At 37.7% G+C, this 25887-nt stretch overlaps 1 protein-coding gene across 4 annotated transcripts in view; it reads right to left on the reverse strand.

The window, feature by feature from the left end:
* Positions 1-25887, reverse strand: part of AKT3 (AKT serine/threonine kinase 3) — a 308341-nt gene that overhangs the window by 28857 nt on the left and 253597 nt on the right. For all 4 annotated transcript variants that reach the window (XM_045453168.1, XM_045453166.1, XM_045453167.1 and 1 more), the window contains 2 exons: positions 16943-17157; positions 9901-9988 (listed from right to left, as the gene is read on the reverse strand). In XM_045453168.1, coding sequence (XP_045309124.1) covers positions 9901-9988; positions 16943-17157 — 303 coding nt within the window. The remainder of the gene's footprint in view (positions 1-9900; positions 9989-16942; positions 17158-25887) is intronic.

Below are 25887 nucleotides of genomic sequence, written 5' to 3' on the forward strand. Positions count from 1 at the left end.
ACAAAAAATCAAAGACAAGGATGAAATCTTGAGAGAAGCCAGAAACACACACACACACACACACACACACACACACACACTCCAAAAACCTTATTTATCTATAGAGGCTCAAATACAAGAATTACAATGGATTTCTCTTTGGTTACCATGCAAGTAAGAAAAATAAATGCAGTAAAACACTTACTGCTGAAAGACAAAACCACTGACCTAGAAGTCTGTATCCAGCAAGATTATCCTTCAAAATAATAATATAATAATATAGGAATAATAAAGACTTTCCCAGACAAACAAAACTTGAGGCAAGGCATCACCAACAGACCTACCTTGCAAGAAATGTTACCAAAAAAAAAAAAAAAAAAAAAAAAAAGTTCATCGAAAAGAAAGAAAATGATAAAATGATATAGGACAGAAAGTTAGTTCAACAGAAAGAAAGGAGGAATGCTACAAAAGGAACCAACAAAGGTAAAATAAAATCCTGTTTTCCCCTTATTCTTGATCTAACAGAGAACAGTTTGTAGAAATAATAATGCAACAATATACACAATAATTATAGCTTATGGATGAATGAACTTAATGACAGCAACATATTTGGGACAGGAAGGAGGAATCAGGAATATTGCTTTAAGGTACTTTTACCATCTGCCAAGTGGTGTAGTATTATTTGAAAAAGGACTTGAGTTAGTTATAAATATGTACTGCAAACTCAAAGGAAAACACTAAAAAAGTTTAAAAAGAAGTATAAATGATACGGTAATGGAGCAGGAAAAAAGGCAGTCTTAGAAAATACTCAGTTAAAACCAGAGAAGTTAGAAAAACAGCAGAACACACAAAAATATACACAGAACAGGATAATGAATAGAAAACAGTAACAGATAGGGTAGATATTAATCCAACCATGTCAACGACCACTTCAAATTTCAACAGTCTAAAAACACCAACCAAAAGGCAATAACTGTCAAGGGTGTAGAAAACAAGAACCAACCACATTATTATTTACAAGAAATCCACTTTGAATGTAAAGATACCAAGAGATTTAAAGTAAGGGGAAGGAGGAACACATACCACAGTAACACTTAACCAAAAAGTAAGCTGGAGTAGTTACAGTAATTTCAAACGGAGCAGATTTCAGAGCAAGGAAAATTATTGGAGATAGAGAGGGTCATTACATAATGATAAAGTGGCCAATTCTCCAAGAAAACGTAAGAATCATTAATGTGTATGCATCTAACAACAGAGTATCAAAATACAATAGGCAAAAACAGAGCTGCAAGGACACACAGATGGACTCCCTATTACAGCTGGAGACTGCAACATCCCTTTATCAGTAACTGACAGATCCAGGTGGCAGAAAATTAGTAAGGACATAGTTGAACTAAAAAAGTACCATCAGCCAATTGGATCCAAATGACGTTTATAGACTACTTCATTACACAACAGTGAAATACACATTCTTCTCAAACTCCCAGAACATTCACCAAGACAGACCACACTCTAGGCCATAAAACACACCTTAACAAATTTATTTTTTTAATCTTTATTTTTTTTTAATTTTTTTCCAATATATGAAGTTTATTGTCAAATTGGTTTCCACACAACACCCAGTGCTCATCCCAAAAGGTGCCCTCCTCAATACCCATCACCCACCCCCCCCTCCCTCCCACCCCCATCAACCCTCAGTTAGTTCTCAGTTGTTTTTTTTTTAATTTTTTCTTTCAACGTTTATTTATTTTTGGGACAGAGAGAGACAGAGCATGAACGGGGGAGGGGCAGAGAGAGAGGGAGACACAGAATCGGAAACAGGCTCCAGGCTCTGAGCCATCAGCCCAGAGCCTGACGCGGGGCTCGAACTCACGGACCGCGAGATCCTGACCTGGCTGAAGTCGGACGCTCAACCGACTGCGCCACCCAGGCGCCCCAGTTCTCAGTTTTTAAGAGTCTCTTATGCTCTGGCTTAACAAATTTACAAACAGATCATTCAAGGGGTATGCACTCAGACCTTAATGGAATTAAATTGGAAGGCAATAAGAGAAAGACAGCTCAGAACCCCTCAGATACTTAGAGGTTAAATAATACACGTCTAAATAACACATGGGTCAAACAGGAAGTCTCAACAAAAAATTTTAAATATTTTGAGCTAAATGAAAATACAACTTACCAAGATTTGTGGGATGCAGTGAAAACGGTACTTAAGGGAAAATTTATAGCACTGAATGCGTTCTTTAGAAAGCAAAGATATAAAGTAATAACGTAAGCTTCCAGCTTAGGAAAGTAGAAACAGAAGAGCAAATAAAATTGTGATAAGGAAAATAAATAACTTTAAGAGCAGAAATCAATGAAACTGAAAACAAAATTGATGAAGAATATCAACAAAATCACAAGCTGACTCTTACTGGCTAAACCTCTCACACATTGAGCAGGACACTGTATTTCCATCAAGTCCCCACATCTCTAGGAGTGTTTTGTGCTTATAGATGCTGCTATTTGCTGCATATTGTTTGTTATGCCAAAAATGACCTTTCACATTTAATACTTAGGTATTGAAATCAACTTAGCTCAAAATAAAGGAAACTGCATATGCAGATTCAACATTGTTTACCTTGGGGCAATGGGACTGGCATTTAAAAAGGAACTTCTTCAATCTGACAGGATCAGCTGGAATGCCTGGTTTTAAACTTTTCCCTCTTCTTTTTTTGCCATAAAGTTGTAAATAAAGACCATCATCATACACATTAAAATACACACACACACACACACACACACACACAGAGTCAATTACATGATACCTAAAAGAAAACCCACTTAAATATAACAACCAAGGTTAAAAGTAACAAGATGGAAAGGATATATAAAATCAAAAGAAAGCTGGAATATTTATATTAATATCAGACAAAGTAGATTTCAAAACTAAGATTACTGCTATGAATATATAGGAACACTTCATAATGATTAAAAGGTAAATTCACCAAGAAGATGTAACAAAACTAAATGTGTATGCAACCAACAGTGAAGCTTCAAAATACATGAAAACTAAAAAGAAAAATCCATAATTATAGCTTTAGATTTCAACAATCCTTTCCCAATAACTGATAGGACAATTAGAAAGAAAATCAGTACGAATACAGGAAACATGAACACCGCCATCAGCCATCTTGACCAATGGCTAGTGTTAGAACACTTTATACGATAAAAGCAGAAAACACATTCTTTTGAAGTGTACACAGAACATACACCCAAATAAACAATTTTCTGGGCCATAAAGCAAGTCTCAATAAATTTAAAAGGATCACTATCATATAGAGTATGTTTTCCAAACACAAGAGGATTTAGTTAGGAATCAGTAACTGAAAAATATCTGAAAAATCTATATATTTGGAAATCAAACAATACATTTCTAAATAATCTGAGTGAAGAAGGAATCACAAGAGGAATTAAAAATATTTTGAAATAAAAACAAATAGGTCAAAACTCGCAAAACAAAGTTAACAGTCCTTAAATGGAAACTTAGAGCATCCATTGAGGGCCTAGGCTAGAAAAAGAGAACGGTCCCCAAACAATAATCTTACCTTCCCCTTAAAGAAAATAAGGAAAAAAGAGCAAGTAAACTCAAAAGAAGCAGAAAAAAAGAAATAATAAAGAGCAGAACGAATCAATGAAAAATGACCAGAAAAATGCAGAAAATCAGTGAAAACAAAAGCTGGTCCTTTGAAAAAACTCAACAGCAGACATAGACCTCTAGCCAGACTGATCAAGAAAAAGAAAACACAAGTTACCAACTTCAGCATTAAGAGAGAGATCATAATTACATAGATAGCAAACACTGTAAAGACAGTAAGATCTTTAAGCCAGTACATCAGAAAGCCTAGAAGACAAAAGATCCCAAAACATTCAAGAAGCAACAGACAACCAGAACAGTCCCAGAACTATGAAAGAAACTGAAATTATAGTTAAAAGCTCCCAACAAATACAAAATGCCAGACGCAAGTGGCTTCATTGGTAAATTCTATCAAAGATTTCAGCAACAGGTAATACAAATTCTACACAAACAATTCCAAACAATTGAAGAAAGGGAATACTTCCCTCTTCATTAAAAAAAGTCAAACATGATTCCGAAATCAAAATCATACAAAGACATTTTAGAAAAAGAAGATGATGCCTAGTACCATTTGTGATTTAAGGATGCAAAAATCCTTAAAAAATACATTGTATCAAATCTAGCAATACTTAATAAGGATAACCCGAATGGGTTTTGCCCTAGGAATGTACGGTTTATTTAATGTCAGAAAACCAATCATGTAATTCACCATCTTCATAATGTAAAGGAGAAAAACCTTAAGGCCATTAAAACAAATGCAGAAAAACTTTAACAAAATTCAACACCTCTCAGGGATGAAAACTATTAGCATATGAGAACAGAAGGGAACTTCCTCAACCTAATAAAGGAGGTATAGGAAGCTTACACTAACACCACATTTTTATAACTTGTTACACTGGAATAATTTTAGGCTTAGAGATGACTTACAAAAGTAGTACAAAAAGTTCCCATATCCCGTTTACACACCTGCCCCTAAGGCTAGTACCTCATACAGCCAAAGCACAGTGCTCCAAACTAAGAAATGAATGCTGGTACGGAACTGTTACCTGCCATGTGCCCTACCATGTCCCTCTTCTGTCCCAGGAGCCAAACCAGAGCTGCAGGCAGCATGTGGCCAGCGTGCCCTCAGTCTCCCCCAGTCCGCCCAGTTCCAGGGTCGTTCCTCACCTTTTGTGACATTGATACTTTTGAGGCTACCTGGTCAGTTATTTTCAGGAATGCCTCCTCCACTTGGGTACTTCTCACAGCATCGTATCATGGGCTACATGAAGTCAGTCTGTCTTATCACTGGTGGTTAATCTTGATCCCCTGGCTTAAGACACAGTCTGCCAGCCTTTTCTACTGTGAAGTTACTCTTCTAAGCTTTGTATATAATAAATGCTTGAGGAGAGATACACTGAGACTGTGCAAATATTCTCTTTCTTTAAGAAAAAAATTTTTTTAATGTTTTATTTATTTTTCAGACACAGAGAGACAGAGCATGAACAGCGGAGGGGCAGAGAGAGAGGGAGACACAGAATCTGAAGCAGGCTCCAGGCTCTGAGCTGTCAGCACAGAGCCCAACACGGGGCTCGAACTCAGGAACCGTGAGATCATGACCTGAGCCGAAGTCAGACGCTTAACCGACTGAGCCACCCAGGTGCCCCAATATTCTCTTTCTTAAACTAAACTTTTGCCCACTAATTTTAACATTCATTGGTAGATCTTGCATGCACTAAGTTTTATGCTGGGGGCCTAATGGTGACTTTCTAGCTCTCTCACTCCTTCCACATTTATTAACTGGAATTCATCTTCTTTCCTTAACTGGAATGTCCCTTTTTCTCAACATTTATTTTTTACACTGTGGACTTATGAATATGTATTTTATTCTTTGGGTCATAATGGAATAGCAATATATAATAATCTTTATTTTCTTGTTGAAATTGTTTCAGTTTTCCTCACTGGGACTTATTTAGGGTTGGCTCCTCCATCCTATTAATGTACCTCTAACTCCTTCCCTCCGTATCTTTCTTTTTTACTTTCTGGCATCACAAAATTCCTTGGACCCATCTTTTATTTTCCCCCATCCCAGCTCTTAAATCAACTGCTTCTCAAAGTAACCTTGGTTCTTTTTATTGAAGAATGATATTTAAAAACTAAGATCTCGGCACTAGATGTGATAATTAACATCATAATTAGTGATAAAAGTTGTTTTCCCCCTAAGATCAAGAACAAAACCAGGATGTTCACTCTATTCAACTTCTACTCAACATTATAGTGAGGTCCTAGCCAATATACAAAGGCAAAAAAAAAAAAAAAAAAAAAACACACACACACACACACACACACACACACAAAAAAGTACCAACTGAAAATGAAGTAAACCTCCTTATTTAAATAAGATATAGTCATCTATGCAGAGAATACTAACTAATCTACAAAAAAAAAAAAAAAAAAAAGCTAGTAAGTGAGTTTTGCAAGCCTGCAGGACATAAGGTCAATATACAAAATCAACTGTATTTCTGTATACTGGCAGCAAACAACGTGAAAATAAAAATTTTAAATAACATTTTATCAGAAGACATGAAATACTGAAGGACCTACAAAATACGGGTAAGACTTGAACATGGAAAATTATGAAACATTATGGAGAGAAATTAAAGCAGACTTAAATAAACAGAGATATACCATGTTCATGGATCTGAAGGCTCAGTCCTATTCAAATGTCAATTCCCCCCCAAATTTACCTACAGATTCAACACAATAGCACACAAAATCCCAGCAGACTCTTTGTAGATGACAAACTGAGTGTAAAGCCTACACAGAAATCTAACTGGACAGCTTCATCTTATAAAACATCCTCCAGAGAATATTCAAGCTTGAAGGCAATTCAGAGATCATAATTTTGTGTGACTCAAGTAATTTGTCCATTTCCACACAGGAAGGAAGAAGCAAATCCAGGACACTTATTTCCACACTTCAGTGCTGTGCTCTTTTGAGTGGTACACCATGATATTCACAATTAAGGTTAAGTCATTTTTTTATGTTTGTTTGTTTATTTTTGAGAGATAGAGTGTGAGCGGGGGAAGGGGGAAAAAGGCAGAGAGAAAGAGAATCCCAAGCAGGCTCTGCATTGTCACCTCAGAGCCTGATGCAGGCTGTCAGATTATGACCTGAGCTGAAACCAAGAGTTGGTTCTGGACATTGAACCAGTAGAGCTACCCAGGCGTCCCAAGATTAGTTTGCTTTTTACTTAACCTAGGGAGAGATCTACCTTTAGAGATATTAGCATCTCTATCTATGTCTTCATCTCTAGATCTGCCACAGTATATAGAAAAACGGGTCAATAACTATGTAATAATAAATCTATGAAATAGTAAAGCTCCCAAAGAGTATTAGTAAAATTGTAATAAAAAACCTTTGGGGTGCCTGGGTGGCTCAGTCGGTTAAGCATCCGACTTTGGCTCAGGTCACGTTACCACGGTTCACGCATTAGAGTGCTGCATCAGGCTTTCCGCTGTCAGCACAGAGGCCACTTTGGACCCTCTGTCCCCTTCTCTCTCTGCCCCTCCCCTGCTTGTGTACTCTCAAAAATAAATAAAAATATAAAAAAATACCTTATCTTAGAGATGAATTAACCTCTCATGAATAAGTTACATATTTCAAAAACATAAGAGCCCCATAAAATGTTTGTTTTTCTAAATTATTTCATAATTTATGCTGTCCAAAGAGTAGAATTATAACCGGATTCATTAAAATAGTTACTGGCATTGGAACTCTCATAATTAATTCCCTGTTTCTTAGCGATATGATACAAACCCAGACAGACCCAGTCACATTTTCACAGGCTTTTAGAGAGAGACTCAAACGTCACGGTGCTACTGTAATGCTGTGTAATGTCCTTCAAGTATGTAAAGATGGCTAGGCCACCGCCTCATCTGACATCCACCTGAGTAAGCCTACAGCAGATGTCAGTTGCTGGTGAATTTTGTTTATGGAAACTGTAATTTTTGCAGTTGTTCTTCACGTATGATATGTAACACCTTTGCTCAGATTAAGTGGCATCTATTTTTATCATTTACAACAATTTAAACTCATGTCTCCACATACATCATCTAAAGCTATGTTTCCTTCTCATGGCATGCTGGCTCCTCCAATCCCATTCACCACAAGGGAGCCGGCTTACTGTCTTACTGTCACTTCCACTCTGGCCATGGTCTCCACTCTGTCTAGTCCCATGGAGCAGAGACAGGACATGTGTCTCTCAGAGTTTTCCCCAGGTGAGGCCAAACCTCCACTTAACATGGAGAGCTGAACCCTGACAAGGAAATCTTTGTGGCATATACTAGTCTCCTGACAGGATTGAAGAAAGTTCATGTTTTGCCTCTTCTTTAAGTTAGTGGTGCCATACTGGTGCCTCACAATTGTCTCGTCAAGAAATGCTTTCTCTCCTTTCCTTCTTTCTCCCTTTTTTGTTGACTTCTCCTTGGTGAGGTTATACCAAAGGGATATTTGTGGCTTACAGCTCTTTGCACCAAAGAAAACCTCTGACATGTATTATTTCTGGGAGACATAAGACCTTGATCATTCCCTTTCACATGGCTCTTTTGTAGTGAACTGATGTGACAAAAACAGTACAGAGCCAACAGGGTCTAAGTAGGGATGCAACCCAGTGAAAGTGGATGTTCAGTTGTCTTCATGAAGTTAATAAACATTTAAGAGCAGTCACATGCTTCTCATAAGCGTTGAAAAAGATCCAGCACCTACCCCAGTGCTTTCTACATGGTGGAAACTTAAAATGTGGGAGGTATTTTTTTTTAATTTTTTTAACATTTATTTATTTTTGAGAGATAGAGACAGAGCGTGAGTGGGGGAGAAACAGAGAGAGAGAGAGAGAGAGACACAGAATCTGAGGCAGTCTCCAGGTTCCAGCTGTCAGCAAAGAATCCAATGCAGGGCTCAAACCCATGAACTGTAAGATCATGACCTGAGCCAAAATCAGACGCTTAACTGACTAAGCCACCCAGGTGCCCTTGTTGTTGTCTTTTTTTTTTGTAATGTTTATATTTGAGAGAGAGAGACAGAGACGGACACAGAGGGAGACAGAGAGAGAGACGGAGCATGAGCAGGGGAGGGGCAGAGAGAGAGGGAGACACGGAATTCAAAGCAGGCTCCAGGCTCTGAGCTGTCAGCACAGAGCCCGATGCGGGGCTCGAACCCACAAATTGTGAGATCATGACCTGAGCCAAAGTCAGACGCTTAACCGACTGAGCCACCCAGGTGCCCCAAGACATGGCAGTTTAAGTTTGAGGAGAAATGTTTAATATCGTGCAACTATTTTACAAGAAGTGCTTTTAGAAAATCACCACACCCTCTATTCCCATAACACAATGCCGAAATTCGGTACTTGTCTTCTTCCTTGTAAGTCATATGATATCATTCTATCTTCACTTTAGAGATTAATAGAAGAGAATATTTAGCACAAAACAGACATTTCACAAATGTTGATTATATATGTTTCAGAGAAAAATAGGGAAAACTGAAATAAATGGAAACTAACTACACAAAATAACCAGATAAAGATTCTAAGCAGCAAATACTGTACTGCGTAAAAATTTCACAGCAAAATTTTAATATGAACATTTGAAAACAGAAAAATCAAAATCATTGCCTGTACTAACAATACCAGAAGTAGTAGAAACAAAAGAGACAAAAATTAAAAAGGACTAGACATAGTAATCTCCTGTTCCTAGGCAAAAATTATAGTATTAAAAACAAGTAATAAGATTACAATAAAGTTGTAAAATTAGTAGCACCCATTTTGTGGGCATTAAAATTGTTTCAAGTAACAGAGAAGTCTCAAATAAGAAAAATATTTACTACTTTGTTAAATATTAAAACTAAATTCCTTTCAATTCCTTTTAAAATAAGGATTTGTATAAACAAACTTGTAGAGCTCACTCTAAAATTAAAGACATAAAGACAAAGAAAAACATGATTTTTTTGCTAGTTTTCTTAAAGAGTAACACAACATTGTTTTCTTTATTTTTTCTCTTAATACCAAGCAAACAATGAGTAGCAAACTACCATCACTGTGACAAAAGAAAAATCAAGTGACCATGCTGAATAAAATTTCAAGATGCATTTTGGGAGTCAAACTTATCAATAAATTTTTGTGCTAAGAATTTCAATACTATATTCAATCAAATGTAGGGGGTAAAAATGAAAAGTATCATTGTATCATTGAATTTTATTCACTTGAAAATTTTTTTTGCTGTCAATTCATTTTAGCCAAAATATATAAATACTATGCCATGAAAATAACCTACCTTTTTATCATACACATCTTGCCAGTTAACTCCAGAAAAGAAACTGTGCCTCATAATTTCTTTTGCATCATCTGGTCCTCCACCAAGGCTAAGAGACAGAAACAAAAGTGAGTGCTCATTACAACATTTACATAAGCCCAAGGCAAAACAAAAAGTTTTTGTGAAATGTAATTTTCTGTGTGATAAATAGTCCTTGAGATAAATAGCCAAACCAATAAAGAGCTTTTGCCATAAGATCTAATTTCCCTAATGTGCTATTAATAAGAAGTAGCCTCAGGACAGTGTGGTAGCTGAAGAGAGCACAGGCTTTGGGGACAAACCTGAAACAGGCAACCAGCTCTGGCACTTATGACATGTGTGACAATGAACAAGCTGCTCAGTCCCAGTGTCCCCTCTGTAGAGTGGGGACAATGACACTAGCCTGGTGGATCATCGCAAGGGTTAGAAACCAGAGGCAAGCACCTTGCACAAGAAATGGTAGCAATTACCGTCGTCAATTCTATAAGCCAAATTTATTTTGGTAACACTCATGTCAAAATGCATCCTTGTTACCCTGAGTTCTGAAGTCACTACCTAATTAGTTAGAAAAAGCAATTTGTACAGTATTGCTAATAGACAGAAACTCACGGACTGTTTTCATACCACAAATGAACTGCCATAGAAACGAGGTTGTTAACCTATAAAATATCACTGCAAGGTAATTTATTATGCAAGCTGCAACATAAACCATGAATTTAAGGATGCTCCCCCCCATCTTTGCAGGTACTCTTATTTAACTGATAGGTGGCACAGTGTGAAATTCAGGTGTTTTCTGGCTTCCTCAGTTTCATATAGTGTGTACCAGTCATTAGGAGGAAGGAATGAGAAAAGCAAAAATAATACAGAGGGAAGCAAGGAGGGAGTGAAGGAGAGAAAGGGGAGGAAAAAAAAAAAAAAAGAACAGGGAAAGAAAGAAAAGAAAGGAAAAGAAATCCATTTAAATCCGAACTGATATAGCAAAAGCTCTCTCTAGTCTTGTTCATGGTTAGGAATGGTGCATGCTCCTGATGTTTACAGCAGTGCTATTGACAACAGTCAAGCTATGGAAAGAGCCCAAATGTCCATCAACTGATGAATGGATAAAGAATGTGTGGTATGTATATACAATGGAATATTACTTGGCGATCAAAAAGCATGAAATCCTGCCATTTGCAACAATGTGGATGTAGTATAATGCTAAGCAAAGTAAAAGAAAGACAAAACACCGTATGATCTCACTCATACGTGGAATTTAAGAAACAAAACAGATGAACATATGGGAAGGGGGGAAAAAAGGAGAGATGGAAGCAAACCGTAGGAGACTAACTACAGAGAACAAACTGACGGTCGATGGAGGGAGATGGGTGGGGGATGGGCGCTAAGGAGGGCACTGGTTGGGATGAGCACTGGGTGTTTTATGTAAGTGATGAATCACTAAATTCTACACCTGAAACCAATTTTACCATATATGTTAACTAGAATTTAAATAAAAACTTGAAAAATAAAAGGAATAGTATGGGCTGCTAAGTGCTTAACAGCCAGCTCTCTGGGGAAAATTATGCATGTATAATATTACATATGCATATTATACATACGTTTGTTATGGATTTTACAGATATAAAGGATGCAAGGCACAACATTTCAAAGAGCAATAAAATACAGAATGTCCTTTATTGTAAATTAGCCAAGTGATGCTCAAAGAGAACATTTGTTAATTTTGCTGAACTCCACAGCCCCTCACTGACTCAGGAGTGGCTCCAGCACGAATACCAGCTGATCTTTTCGTTTATGGCGAAGACGAATTTGAAAGTCATACAAAAAGGCACATGTCAGAACTTCACTTGCTTCTCAGTTATGTGAGTGACCTCCTCGATGGATGGTAAATCATCTGGGAACAGTGGGAGAGTATCTCTTCATTGTGTGTGTGTGTGTGTGTGTGTGTGTGTGTGCGCGCGCGCTAGTCACAATGTAGCAGATACTGACAGAACAGCTTTAAAATGTAAACCGTATTAACATCTTCTCTACTTAGTTACTTATATCTAATTGAAAAACAATAAATCAAGCCCTGACGTACAAAGTTTGCCATTGTGGTGATGTGAATACTCCCCACATGGCCAATTTCAAGTTAGCAACCTGATGCCACTCAACACAGAAGTGGGAACAGGTGCGCAGAAGCAAACCATTACATACTATTTCTATGCAGACACAACAGACAAGAGTAACATCAGAATAGTAAAATGCAACAAAATTATCAAGGAGTGATGAATTTTGAGTGTTTATCACCTTTCTTTTCAATGTACTTGATTTACTTTTGTAAGTTTATGTAATTTGATTTTTAATAATGACTGTATTAAAACAACCAGCTCATGAAATTCCTGAAATTTAATAATTGGCTCTTAAGAGCTGGAACATGCCAACTCCCACACACCACTGGGTAGGAAGAAACACAAATAGGTCAGGATAAACAAACAATAATACAATCTATTATTAGGTATAAGGAACACACGACTGGGAAGAATCTGGGATTCCCTGACACACGGCCAGAATAGAAAATAGAACAATGAGCTGATATCTGAGTTATCTGTAGTAATGATCCACGGGTCTCCCATCCCCAGATCGTGCAGAATGAGCCACAGCGCTGACAGGGACTCTAGATGGGACCAGACGGTATTAGCGGTGATCGAATGCAGAACTTTCCGACTGGTGGTTCCGTATTTAGTCAACACCAGCACTCCACTCCCTAACCTTCCTTTCTTCATTCTATTCCAAGTTGTATGTGTCCCTCCCCGGTTAGGCTGCAAATTCTTTTTTTTTATAATTTTTTTTTTCAACGTTTATTTATTTTTGGGACAGAGAGAGACAGAGCATGAACGGGGGAGGGGCAGAGAGAGAGGGAGACACAGAATCGGAAACAGGCTCCAGGCTCTGAGCCATCAGCCCAGAGCCCGACGCGGGGCTCGAACTCACGGACCGCGAGATCGTGACCTGGCTGAAGTCGGACACTTAACCGACTGCGCCACCCAGGCGCCCCTAGGCTGCAAATTCTTTTGAGGGCAGAGACCAGCCTTGGATTATCCAAAAAGCACTTTAAGCTCCTACTCAGGGAGCCAGAAAAGCAGAGACACCAAAACACGTGTTTCTGAAGAGAACTTAACATTTCAAAGTATGAATCAAAGTAGTCTGCAGGAGAAAACTCAGAAGCTCACTGTCTTTTCTCACCCTTACGCTATTGTTTTTATTTCCGTATCACTCTCATTTTGAATTCTACGGGAGATAGTGGATGAGGTGGGAGCTGGGAATAGAGAGCCGTAATCATTTGGTAAATAGGAGGTTTTAATCCAGCTTTAGTTTAGTTATTCATTTTCTGTCACCCCTCAGTTCTCTAGCAATAGCTTGGCTGTGGACATTGCCAGCATTTAATCTATATTTATCAAATACATAAAAAACTAAAGTATCAGCCATGAGTACTATGTGAAGTCTAAGAATATAATCTTAGACTGCCATTTTAGAAGCTGGGAGAGACTCTTTAACACAAGCTTCCTCCAAGTGTGAAACTGTCAAAAACTTCAATGTCAATGACTCCTTAATATACAATTTAAGACTTCAAAATAATATCAAAATATGATTTGCACTAAGATATTTATGTCTAAGAATAGTAAACTCCAATATCAGAATGCCAAACTAAATCCTCAGCGACTATGGATTTTTCATTATTAGGAACATCATGGAATTCATATTTTCCTGTGTTACTGAATGCAACACACGGTCACGCTTCTCCAATGAACTGCGTGCAGGAGGATAAAGGAGATACTGATAGAATGAGCATAAAGTAATGGAGCATTAGAAAGAAAGGCAAATGATGGTTGACCCTCTGGTAGAACTGACAGTAATTCAGTAAAGAGTCTCAAAAAATTCAGGCAGTATTTAAAATTGTTGAAGAGGAAGAATAACGAGGTCTAGGATAATGCTATTTTATGAGGCTTCCAGAGACTTTTCAGGGTCTTCTTAGTGGCTGTTTCTCTTCTTCCTACCTCTTAAATTGTGATGCTTCCCAGGATTCTGTCCTAGGCCGTCTTCCCTTTGTACTCAACCCTGCCCACGACTGTCCCGGCCCCAGCTGCCTCCGAGACATCCGTGGGTCCCCAAACCATATATTCAGGCACCGCATTTCTGTTTAGCACTGGTACTATTTTCAGTTCCATCTGGGTTTTCTACGGACACCTGACTCGGCACAGCCGGAGCGGGTGTCAGTAAACCCTCCCCTCTCCACCCCCCCCCCCACCGCCCCCAGTCCTCTGCCTGTGCTCCCTGTCCGTTAATAACACTCCATCCTCCAAACGAATCACTCAAGCTGGAAAGCACGGAGGCAGGAGACTCCTTCCACGTCCCCACCACGTCTCCTTCATTATTCACAAAGTCCTACTCACTGCTTCTGGAGGACCCCCATCTCTCATCTGGACAATCCCGTATGTGTTCTCAACTGCTCTGCCTACCTGCCCCTGGCCCTTCACCTTTCCTAGCACAAAACTCATTATACCATCTCTTACTTTTAATAACTCACTGGTTTTTTTCATCCCCTTCTGAATAAAGGTTAAATATTTTCTCAGAAGCAGAAGGTCTTTGAAATTTACCATTTCAGCTTCATCTCCCCACATTACCCAACTCATATTCTACCTTGTAGTTGCTGAACTTCTCAAATGCCATGTTCATTTGCAACTCTGGATTTTTCTTTTCATTATTATTATTTTTCAAATATTATTTATTTTTGAGAGAGGGACAGAGAGAGTGAGAGAGCGAGAGAGAGACAGAGAGAGAGAAGAGGAGGGGCAGAGAGATGGGGAGAGAGAGAATCCCAAGCAGGCTCCGCACTGTCAGTGCAGAGCCAAATGTGGGGCTCGAACTCCCAAACCGCAAGATCATGACCTGAGTGGTAATCGGGGGTCAGAGGCTTAACTGACTGAGCCACCCAGATACCCCTGGATTTCTTTTCATGTAAATTTCTCTGCATGAGCACCCCTACGCCTCCCTAACTCTTCCAGCCCCCTGGTCAGAGCTAATAAATTTCAACAGGCATTTGTATGTAGGTCTGAGTATCTGTGAGTACCTGTTTTCTGTCTTGCATTATTCTATGACCATCTGGAACAGAGATGATTTGTCTTGCTCATCGTTCCGTTCCCAATATTGCAATGCAACAGTGAAGGGAGAATGACTCCCCTATCTTAAATGAGAACATCAAAGAACTGAGAAACACCCCAGCTTCTCTTTAGATGATTCCAACCTCTGGGTGGGCAAACCTTTAGGAGTTGTCCTACTCACCAGGCCACTAACATTCTAGAATGTACCTCACATTTATTCAACAATTATCAAGTATCTAGTTTGTGTTATCTCCCTCCCTGCACCCCCCCCCGGGGGTGGGGGTGGGGATAAGAAAATGAATGACACACAGACATGAGAACCACAGTCACAAGTTTGCTCCACCAGCTGCTTAGAGGGGCCATCAAGGAAAGGGCTAAGTTCCCTGGAGTCGTCAGGAAAGGATGCAGTAAAAAATTCGCTGCTCTTGAAATCCAAGCCAAATATTAGATCCCTAAATCAAGTAGACAAAACGGAAATCCTAGCTCTGTTTCAAGATTACCTATCACCAAGTGCTGTGTGTTACATTAATTGTGAAATAATCACACTAAATGGAACACATTTCAAAACCTGAACCAACTGAGAAACTGATGCATTGCAAATAAGCTACGAGAGAAACAGCAAATAGGCACCAAGGAAGGTGATTTCTGCTCTTCTTCTATAGGAATTTTCTGTAGGATAAACCGCTTCACCTTCTAGCGGCCTCGGCTTCGTCCTCAATCAAATGTAAACGAGAATAATATCCACCTATCAACTCTACAAGGCTACTGAAACAGCAAAGGGAACAACAGATACACAAATGCCCTGAAAAAGAAACCAAAATCACTTTACAAATATAAGGTACGATCTCCATGACCAGGATTATAAAACACATGTCAGAAAGGTTCCTCACGAGCAAAAGGTACCTCTTTTATTAAGTCTGCTTATTTCTGAAGGTAAAATCATACTCCTCACAAATTTAAAATCTAGAAGTGTGTAATGGAAACCATCTCTAAAGCAAACAAAAATCACATTTTAGGATTCCTTCCTTCCTTCATTCATTAATTCAGTCTGCCGACTAATACACAACGAACACCAACCAAAAACAGAACTTTGTAAAAAATCATCATGTGAGGGAAGATTTAGCAATCTAAGAAATAATCCTCAAGAGCTTAACACCTAAGTGATTTTTAGAGCAATGCTGATATGCGTATGTACCTAAAGGAAAGGACGGCTGTATACATGAATACACAAACACAGATTAAGGGACATTTTTATATTAACAGTCATTTCATATATGACTTATAAACTGTATGTGTAAATGAACACAGAAACACGAACAAAGAACGCTACAGTTCGCTAAGCAAAGGGCTGTAGGATTCTTCAGGTCACAGTTGTAGCTACAAAAGAAACACAAAGTGTGTAAACATATTTTGCTTTTAGTTCTTTCCAGCCACACATGGAAAGGAATATCTACAATGGACAAAAAAAGTAGCTGGATATGTTAACACAGGTTGGGATGGAAGGAGAATACAGAGCCGGTTCTATCCTTTTTATTATATAAATTAGCATAAATATAAAGGCCCAGAGACTGAAAGGGAAAAAAGGGGATACTTCTGTCCCCACAATAGCAAGTACCAGGGCAATTAAGAAATTGTTCACTCACGGTACGGATAATAAAACCCTCAAAATCCTTATTTGGTAAAATCTACACAAAATTTCCCAAGTTAGGAAAGAGTTGCAGAAATTTTTTAAATGTTCTGTATTACGCAGTTAAAAATAAGTCAGTATTTCAGTGGGAAGATGTCTACACCAAATACATTGCTCCTTGGAGTGAGTTACATTTGAATTAATTTCCATATCACAATTTCTAACTACATTCGTCAGTAACTCAGTGTTATTTGTGGCTTACCGTTTATTTGGATCCTTTATCAAGAGCCCTGAAAGCAATGATTTTGCATCTGAAGAGAGTGTCCGAGGAAATTTAATGTCTTCCATTAGTATTAGTTCAAAAAGTTTCTCATGATCCTGGTTGTAGAAAGGTAACCTCCCACACATCATTTCATACATGACGACCCCTAGTCCCCACCAATCCACGGCTCGGCCATAGTCATTGTCTTCTAACACCTAAGAGCGAAACCAGCGAAAAGATTCATTACTCCACATTAACTTTTACAGCAGTATTTATAAAATGTTAAGACTTTTACATCAACAAAGTGAATCCTAACCTTCAAAGCCTAGGTAGGCTCTTCTAACACTTTGACGTTTAAACTATAAGGTATCCTACAAAAGATTTAAATCACACCAGATAGGTGAAATGTTCCATATATGTCCAGAAGTGGCCAGCATACAAGGGAGGGAACAGGCCACACAGCAGATTCCAAGTGAATGACTGAGTACACTACGGATCAAACAAAAATTTTTGCGTATCTGCACGTTTTCTCTTAGGCTTACTTAACTTTTCACTCTGGTTCCATTAATGTGGACTTTAACTTGCAGTCACACCGTGCTGATTGCCGGGTATATAATGAGCCTTACACCCTCTTGCATGGAGAAGAGCGAAGTCATACAAACCAGACGGTGAAAGACCCGAGTTATGCGATGGAACACAGATGAGGTCAGGGCACGGCCACCACAAAAATAAAACTGAAAACTTCTGGAGGCCTCTAGTGTTTCAAGTCTTTAAGGAAACAGTCATCAAAGTGAATATAAAGATGTACTGTGTGAGTTGTATCCAAAGCGTTAGTAAGCCTACAAGCAAATTTCAGTTAAACACAAACAAAACTCACAGACTCTGGTATATGCCCTTAAATTTATTTCCCAACATACATTACATGCAACATAAATTGGGAAAGATATGGTATGACACTATCAGGCTATGTCGGAGCAACCTATTCAAACTGGGGCAGAATGGCTTGCCATTTGTCTTAGGAAAATTTTGATTTTTACCTTTTTATTAGGTATGTTCCTCATTCAATGGAGTTTTCTTCATCTGTTTGGATCTTTCAATATTTTACTTTAAGCTACTATATCTGAATAATCTTAAAGCTTACTTTATCTGATTCTCTTAGCTCTGGGATAAATAGCTCTGGGATAAAAAGATCAAGAAAACCAGACCCATGAAATTTACCGATTAAAAAAATCTTGTAACTGATGACATAAGAAAGAATTTGATGCAGAACAAAGTAGTGCTCGTGTTGCAGACTGTCTTACTTTGAGTAAATAACTTGTTGAGGATTACTCCCATGGGACTTTTATTTAAAATTTACCAATTATGTCTTGGACTGAACATGACATTTTAGATGGTTACATTATGATTACCTATAAATACTATGAAAGGCGCTTGGGTAGACAAGGTATTTATATGCGTGGAGAATATAATTTTGAGAAAAAGCTATGTTACTTAAAGATTAATTCAGCAGTGGTTGTCACATGTGATGAAAAGATTTTTAATTCAATTGTATCATTGTTCCAAGATGAACAGGAACTACATTAGCAAGATATGAACACAAGTCCACTTCCTACGTTTTTTCGAAAATCTTTTATAGAATAACAAACTTAAGCAGAATATTTCGGGGAAGAACAACAAATTCTAGTTTTCATCATTAGCTAAAAATACTTCAAATTTCTACTTGTTTGAAATGAGTAATGTAAAAATACAGAGTAAACAACAAATAACCTAAAGCAGCAGAAAGAATTTGGCCTGTGCACTTTCTTAAGTGAGAGGAAATGTTGTATGTGTAATTTTTAAATACCAGTGACTTTTGATTATTCAAGAATCTATCTCATGTCCAATTAGTAGAATGCACTGTTTGTGGGCCTGAATCTAACGGACCCAGGATTTTACCTAATAACAAACAATTTTAAAATCTAAGTAACCTTTTGCTGAATTCCTACAACACCAACAAAACAGTGGCGCACGCGAAAAAGAGCCAAATGTGGTTTTTAACCTCTTTTTTCATAAAACCATAAAAAGCATAAAAGCTGGATTAACTGCTTCCCGAACCCACATTTCACCAGCCGGGTTCTCATCCCCAGCTGGCAAAACTGGCAATCCTTTATTTTTGTTTAAATACCTGGTTTGCGGCCAGAAGGGAAAGTGAGTACATAAAAAAAGGGTTTTATTTTTGAAGAGAAATAAGCAACTGAAAAATAAAACTGCATTGTAAAAAAATCTGTTTGATAAAAGAAAATATATTTTATTTAGCTTTGTAAAATGAATGCTGATTCTCATAATAAGTGGTTTTGCTTCTGAACCTAGGCATTTTAATGAATATATAGATACATAACACTATAATTAGAACTGTTTGCTACGTTACTGTAAACTGCACAAATCCGATGTAATGTATTATCTTATCGACATTTAAAGTCCAGCAACGTTCAGGAGAAAACACCCTAAAGACTCAGCCAGCCCTCTTTATCTAAGAGTCTTTGTTATCAATTAAAAAGAAAGACTTCTGTTCAACTCCCACCTCCAAACAGCTGGAAGATGAAAAACACAAGAAATAAAAACGAAAGTGATCCTAACATTCTACATGTGGATACAGAATCTAAAACACGTCACCACTGTCCACAAACAGCCTTTCTCTCTCCTTAAATCTAAACTGTCTCAAAATACAGTACTCTGAAATGCTCTAGAAATTCCAGCGTGAAGTTAAAATCCACAGCCTCTTTTATGTTATTGTTTAAAGATAATTTTTCTCCCTTACTCAAAGCACGTATTTCCCCACAAATTACAGTAACATATAAAATGTACAGTCTTTAACCTACTGGGATTTGCAATTCCTTCTGGCTACCTCTGATGATTTTTTTTTTTTTTTTCCCTAAAAGGCTAATTTACTTCATGGTTATCATGAGGGCTGATCCAAAGAGTAGTGTAATTGGTCCTGCAGTGGTACAACAATGCAAAGTGCATTTCAAGTCCATGACCCTGTGACTTACCATGTAATTTGGATATAAATGCAGATCAAAACCTGCTCCGAGAGCAGCAATCCACTGAAAGACTTATCTTAAAGAATTAATCTGAAGAAAGTGTCTCTTTTCCACAAAATCAATGTTACTCTCGTTTTAAACTAAGCTCAAGGTTTGAACACAAATGCAGACATTTGGGATTTCCTTCTACCCCTATTGTCCTGTCACCGTGGACGTAGCTTTACTTTGTAACCACATTTAACGCCAAAGACAGACACAAAGGACATCAGGTTATTTGGGACGCTAAAAGTAACATAAATATTAAACAATGATAAGAGGTCACATCAAATCAACACCCAAACAGAACACAAACTCTAGGAAACAAGACTTCGTTTCAATTTTCCCCCAGGAATCGGAGATCGCTTCATTTTCTGCTGGAATAAAAACTGGATTCAAGGAAGTCAGAGCAGGTATCAATTGCTGTTAAATATTCTAATAACATCTGATTAATATTTGGTAATATTTGTTGTAGACACTTCCATGTATAAAACAGCCAACCGAGTTAAATAAAAATCACCACGAGTAGCTCTTGAATGGTTACTAATTTCAAGAATGATATTAAATAATAAACTATGATTTTAAAATGGTACCATCGATTAAAGTTCCCAGTGTAAATATCTGTTTGGCTAAGGGGCACCTTCAAAAAACATATTCATTCCAATGTTCTTTTACCAACTGGGATTTACTGGAAGTTTGAAGGAGCAGTTCTCTCAGCTTGTCCGCCAGGCCACACAATGCAGCCACGGCAAGCAGTTGTAAGGAGGGGACGTGTGCCCCGGAGTGGCTTACTGCTCAATCAATAATCCAGACAGAACAGATGGGGGAAAAAATTAAACATCCAAACAAACTGTCTGCACACCTATGTTGTGAAAGTAAACTGCGAACTTGGATGAACCAATTTACCACTAATTCAAAAAGGAATTTTTTTTTCTGGTAACCTTGTATTTCAGGTAACGGATATGTGTGTGTTCTGTATCAACACGCGTTTATATACTTTACGATTTATGGAAATCCTTCGCATATTCTTAACATCAGAGGAATTTGCCTTTAAAAAAAAAGACCTGTTCAGTCTTCCAATCCAGACTCTAAAATGTATTGCAGCCTTAGGAGAAGTGTATGTTGCAGGAGACTTATGAATTCCATGGTTTCTTGGTATTTTCTCCATAATATATATCTTATACCCAGTTCTCAACTGCTCCGTTAATTCGTAAGAGGCTGAAACTGTAAACACCATTTGCTCGGAATTAGAAGGCTGTAGGTTTTAGGGCTATTTCCTGGCATGTATACATAAGTCCTTGCATACAGCTAACGGCATCCTCTCAAAAGCAATCTCTGGATAGAGCAGGCGACATTCTTGAACCAGAGAAAAGTGAAATGGATACAATACTGGTGGCTGAATCATACTTAAACACACATCTTCCCGGAGAGTTCTACACCGCCCCTTTATCCCGGAGCAAGAGTCATAATGGGATCCCAAGAAATTGGGTCTTTGTCAGCAAAGTCAATACAGCCACTGTAAAATATACAGGCCATCACTAGCGGCACCCAGGGAGGGTGAGTTTTGTGTACGTCCTCGTGCGTCAGAGAATTTAAAATTAAACTTTGTGCTTAACCTAGAATCATTCCAAAAGCAAATATTCTTACTGTTAAAGTCAAAAGACCATACACCATTGTGAAGAACGTTAGGTGTCAGGTAGCTGCCACAGAAGTGACAGACCCCTGGGAAGTAGAAGCCTCAACTTAACACATACTGAGACATTAAATGTTGAACTAAAAATACTACTTTAGCTCATATGTAAGTAACATCCAACCTGGGGGTGGGGAGGAATGGGATGATTTTTAATATTACCCAGAAACAGTACAAGTAGTAAGCCAGCTCAGGACAGTTAGAAGTCCTTAAATACGCTTCTACATAAGCAGACAGCTTCTACCTGAACTAATATCTCTGTCACTTACTTTTCCCCTGAGTATGGATGGATCCTTTTCAGAACCATTCAGGAGGATAAGGGTTTTTCAAAAATACCTTAAGAGGAGGAGTGCAACATGAATTATTAACAAATAAAATATTAGGGATGTACACGGTTTTAGAAAGGCTACTAAAACTTTGTATTTCCACAAAATGCTCAGCCATTTTAAGACTTGGTTTCACAATCTGTTTGAAACAGTAGAATTTTGTCCATGGGCTAAGCAAAATGTAACTGTGCTACTGTTTTTACCTACAGATTAAATGTGCAAACATATGTAGCCCTGGGCTCATTCATTTTTCTCAAGATCTGAAGACACTGTTGACAGAGCCCATGAAATGACATCTTTTACATCTATTCTTTGTTGTATTTAAAATAAAGAAATAAAATTCCACGTAATGCATTTAAATCCAGTTAGGTTCTAACCGCCCCCCACTACCCATATACCACTTCAAGCCAGCAACAACCTTTATCCTTAATTTATATGATGCTCTTAGCTCATGCTGAAGAAGCGAATGTATTTCTCTGGCTTTAAATTTATATAAAATTTAACTTCCATTTGTGCTATTACCTCTATGGCATCACAATAACTTCAAGCAAATCTTTCTTTATCCAAATAGCAAAATATTCTTGTCTATTTCAGATATTTTCAAATTATACACTATATAAAAGATAGTAAAGACAGCAGGCTTCAAAATAAAAGCAAATAAAATGACAGGAAGTGGATGTTTTCGAAAACATGAGGTTCTGAAAACTAAGAAAACATCAAACAATGCATCTTTAGCCACTGGAAAAAAAATATTTTACATTCACATGAAATAAAATTATATATGTATTTTTTTCTGAATAGCAACCACAACTAGATACTAGATACTAGATATTTTCCACCAGCCAAGTCATTTTTTTGCAATCTTTTTGTTAGTTCTAACTTGATTATCAAATAATTTTTATTTTTACACTATTACAGAAGTGCATTTCTCTAGGTTTCCAAAACCACCTTATTCAACCTTCCCCATCTGTCACCATCTGCTTCTTTTTAGCATGTACTTTTTGTGTGATCACATAAGCATGTGAAAAATAACTAACATTCAGATGATTATCTGCTGGTACATTTGAGGACTGGGCATAATAAAAGTGAACTGCCAAAACGTACTTAACACTTTTAATTTTGTTGGGTCTTGCATGTAAGCTACATTTGATTTTCAAACTGTTTTACAGTTGGAAAGTTGATCAGGTACTGCTAACTCAAGAGCAAAGCTGAGACTAAATAATTAGCACTGCATAAAGTGGCTTGGATTCAATGAGAGCCAAATCAAATAATAACATTTAACAGTAAGGTCTTATATGTGATTTCCAATTTCTTTTATAATTTCTAGATTGAAAATGCAGTGTGGATTACAAAAACAAAATCCCCCCAAAATATCTTCTTGTCCATAACGTATGGCAGATAAAATTTCTTTCTTCTAGTATAAGAAAGAGCAAAAACACATTCATTTAAAACCAATACATACTAGTGCATTTTTAAAGATGTAGGACACTAAATGCATATGTTATATCCTGCTAGGATTGTATTTCTCCAGCCTCTTTAAAAAAAAAAAAAGAAAAAACCACATGACTTTATTCTTTATCGATAAATATCTCTAATTCTTCACCAAAAGAGGTAGAGAATGGTTGTAAATATTCTCTTCTCTTTTTTAAAAAAGGGCATTTTTTTATACCATAAGAGTCCTCTTTTGTGGGTTTTTTTAAGAAGAAACTTAAGTTTAGTTAAAATTTAAGTTTATTTTTAAAATCAGCTAGGAGCCTGATTTATCCGACAGGAAACAATAGGGTTTTGACCTGATCTCTAAGTCTTTTTTGAAGTATCTTTTGATAGCCTTCATGTATCTTTAAGTAGCAAAGCACTTCTGCCCAACTGAGACAATTAACTGGCAGAGGGTGACCACTGCTCGCTGACACACAGATTGTGCAGAGATCTCTCCATAACGTGGAAGCAAGTCTTCTGGAGGAAGAGACAATGCTGACACTGAGCCATTCACAAGAGAAGCAGGAAATCAGGAATGTATTCCAGGTCTGATCACTCACATACTATGAAGAAAAGTCCGGCACTGACGATGGAATGTGCCAGAAATGTCAAGGTTCAAGAAAAGTGAGGGACACCATCCAAAGTAAAGGGGAGAAGCTGGTGTCACTCTTGCCCACTAACTCTGACCACGTGTATCTGATCACGTTATTGCCTTGCTCTCAATTCAGAAGTGACTCTCCAAGAGATCAGACCTAAACTCCTTTGCATTCCAATCCCTGTGTCCGTGTCCAGCCTCCTCTCCCATCTCCCACTGACCGCCCCCGGACCCTCCCAGCAGGCTTACACACCCTGCCTTCTTCCACCACGCCAGGCAGATCCCCAGTAAAGTAATTATTTTCTTGCACAGTCAGGATTGTTTTCCGTCTCTTATCACCCCGGTAAATAGCAAGCTACTTGAGGACAAAAACCATTTCTTACTCTCTTTCTATTCCTAGTCCCCAACATAATGCGTGACACCTAATAAATAGTAAGTACCTCTTTAACGAACGAGAGAATTCTACAGTGAAATGGTCCATATCGGAGAGAAGAAATAAGGACTTCAATTCTTGTTCTTAAAAGTAAAACACATTCAAAGTTACCCCTATTTAACAAAAATGTAATGATTGACAGAAATACTTAAAAAATGTAAGAATTTAAATTGCATGAGAAGTTAGAACTGTCATCCCCAAATGGTAACTACCATGATCACAAATCAGGGGCTGAGACTGTAATTAGAAATCAGCCATGGGGACGACTGGGTGGCTCAGTCGGTTAAGCATCCAACTTCAGTTCAGGTCATGATCTCACAGTTCCTGAGTGTGAGCCCCACATAGGAGCCTGGAGCCTGCTTCAGATTCTGTGTCTCCCTCTCTCCCTGCCCCTCCCCCACTCACGCTCTGTCTCTGTTTCTCATTAAACAAAAAGATAGGAATCAGCCACGGGTATAGAAATTGCTGTTAAAGACCAGGCTTCTGTAATATTCCCCCCCCCCCAAAAAAAAAACAAACAAAACTAGGTACACAGAAATGTTTTCTTACTTTTTTTTTTTTTTTTTTAAAGAAATGGATAATTTCTTGGGTATTGTAAAGCTGCTATTTAGAAACAACTGGATCCTTCTTGCATGAAACCCTTGGTTTTGTTCTTCAGTTGATGATATAAGCATGTAAAACAGTATCTTTGTTTCTTGAGAGATCATCTGCTTCTGAATGAAATGAGATGTGTTTATCTTCTTCAGAAATAATTTCCCCTAACTGTGACACAACTAATTTTGTTATTCTAAATACAGGACAGTACTATCCATGGTGCATAGAGAACAGGGGTAATTGAACTCCAGAGAAACAAAGAATTTGTTTTTCATGATATTCACAAAAACAACTCTCTTCTAGAAAATACGATCTTGTAGTTGAATGAATAAGGAACAGTGTTCCTAAAATTTTACCTAATTCACCACAGTAAGTGGGAGAATCTTAAACTCTAGATTTTATGACAGAGAAAAATAATATTTTTGGCAGCTCTTGAGAAAATAATATTTAGAAATGTACTGCATTTCAAATTATTAGCACTTAATTTATAATTATGCAATAATCTTGAAATGTAAATTTACTCTCTAATTAAAAAAACTATTATAATAACAAACTGGCATGAGTTATACATGTATAGGAAGTGCAATGTATTCCTACTGCCTAATTTCTCTTAATTACCTTTTCCTGTTGAGCATTTATAAAGCATTCATTTTAAAACTGACAATTATTCACATCTATAAGTGGCCTTCAAAGTGTGACTTTTGGGGGCCATAACACCTGTCGTTAGAAAAGCAAAAGTGGCCTTTCCCAGATGGACCTAGTTACAATCCTGTTC

The sequence above is a fragment of the Leopardus geoffroyi genome, chromosome C3 (genome assembly GCF_018350155.1).
Source record: "Leopardus geoffroyi isolate Oge1 chromosome C3, O.geoffroyi_Oge1_pat1.0, whole genome shotgun sequence".
In the NCBI taxonomy this organism is placed as follows: domain Eukaryota; kingdom Metazoa; phylum Chordata; class Mammalia; order Carnivora; family Felidae; genus Leopardus; species Leopardus geoffroyi.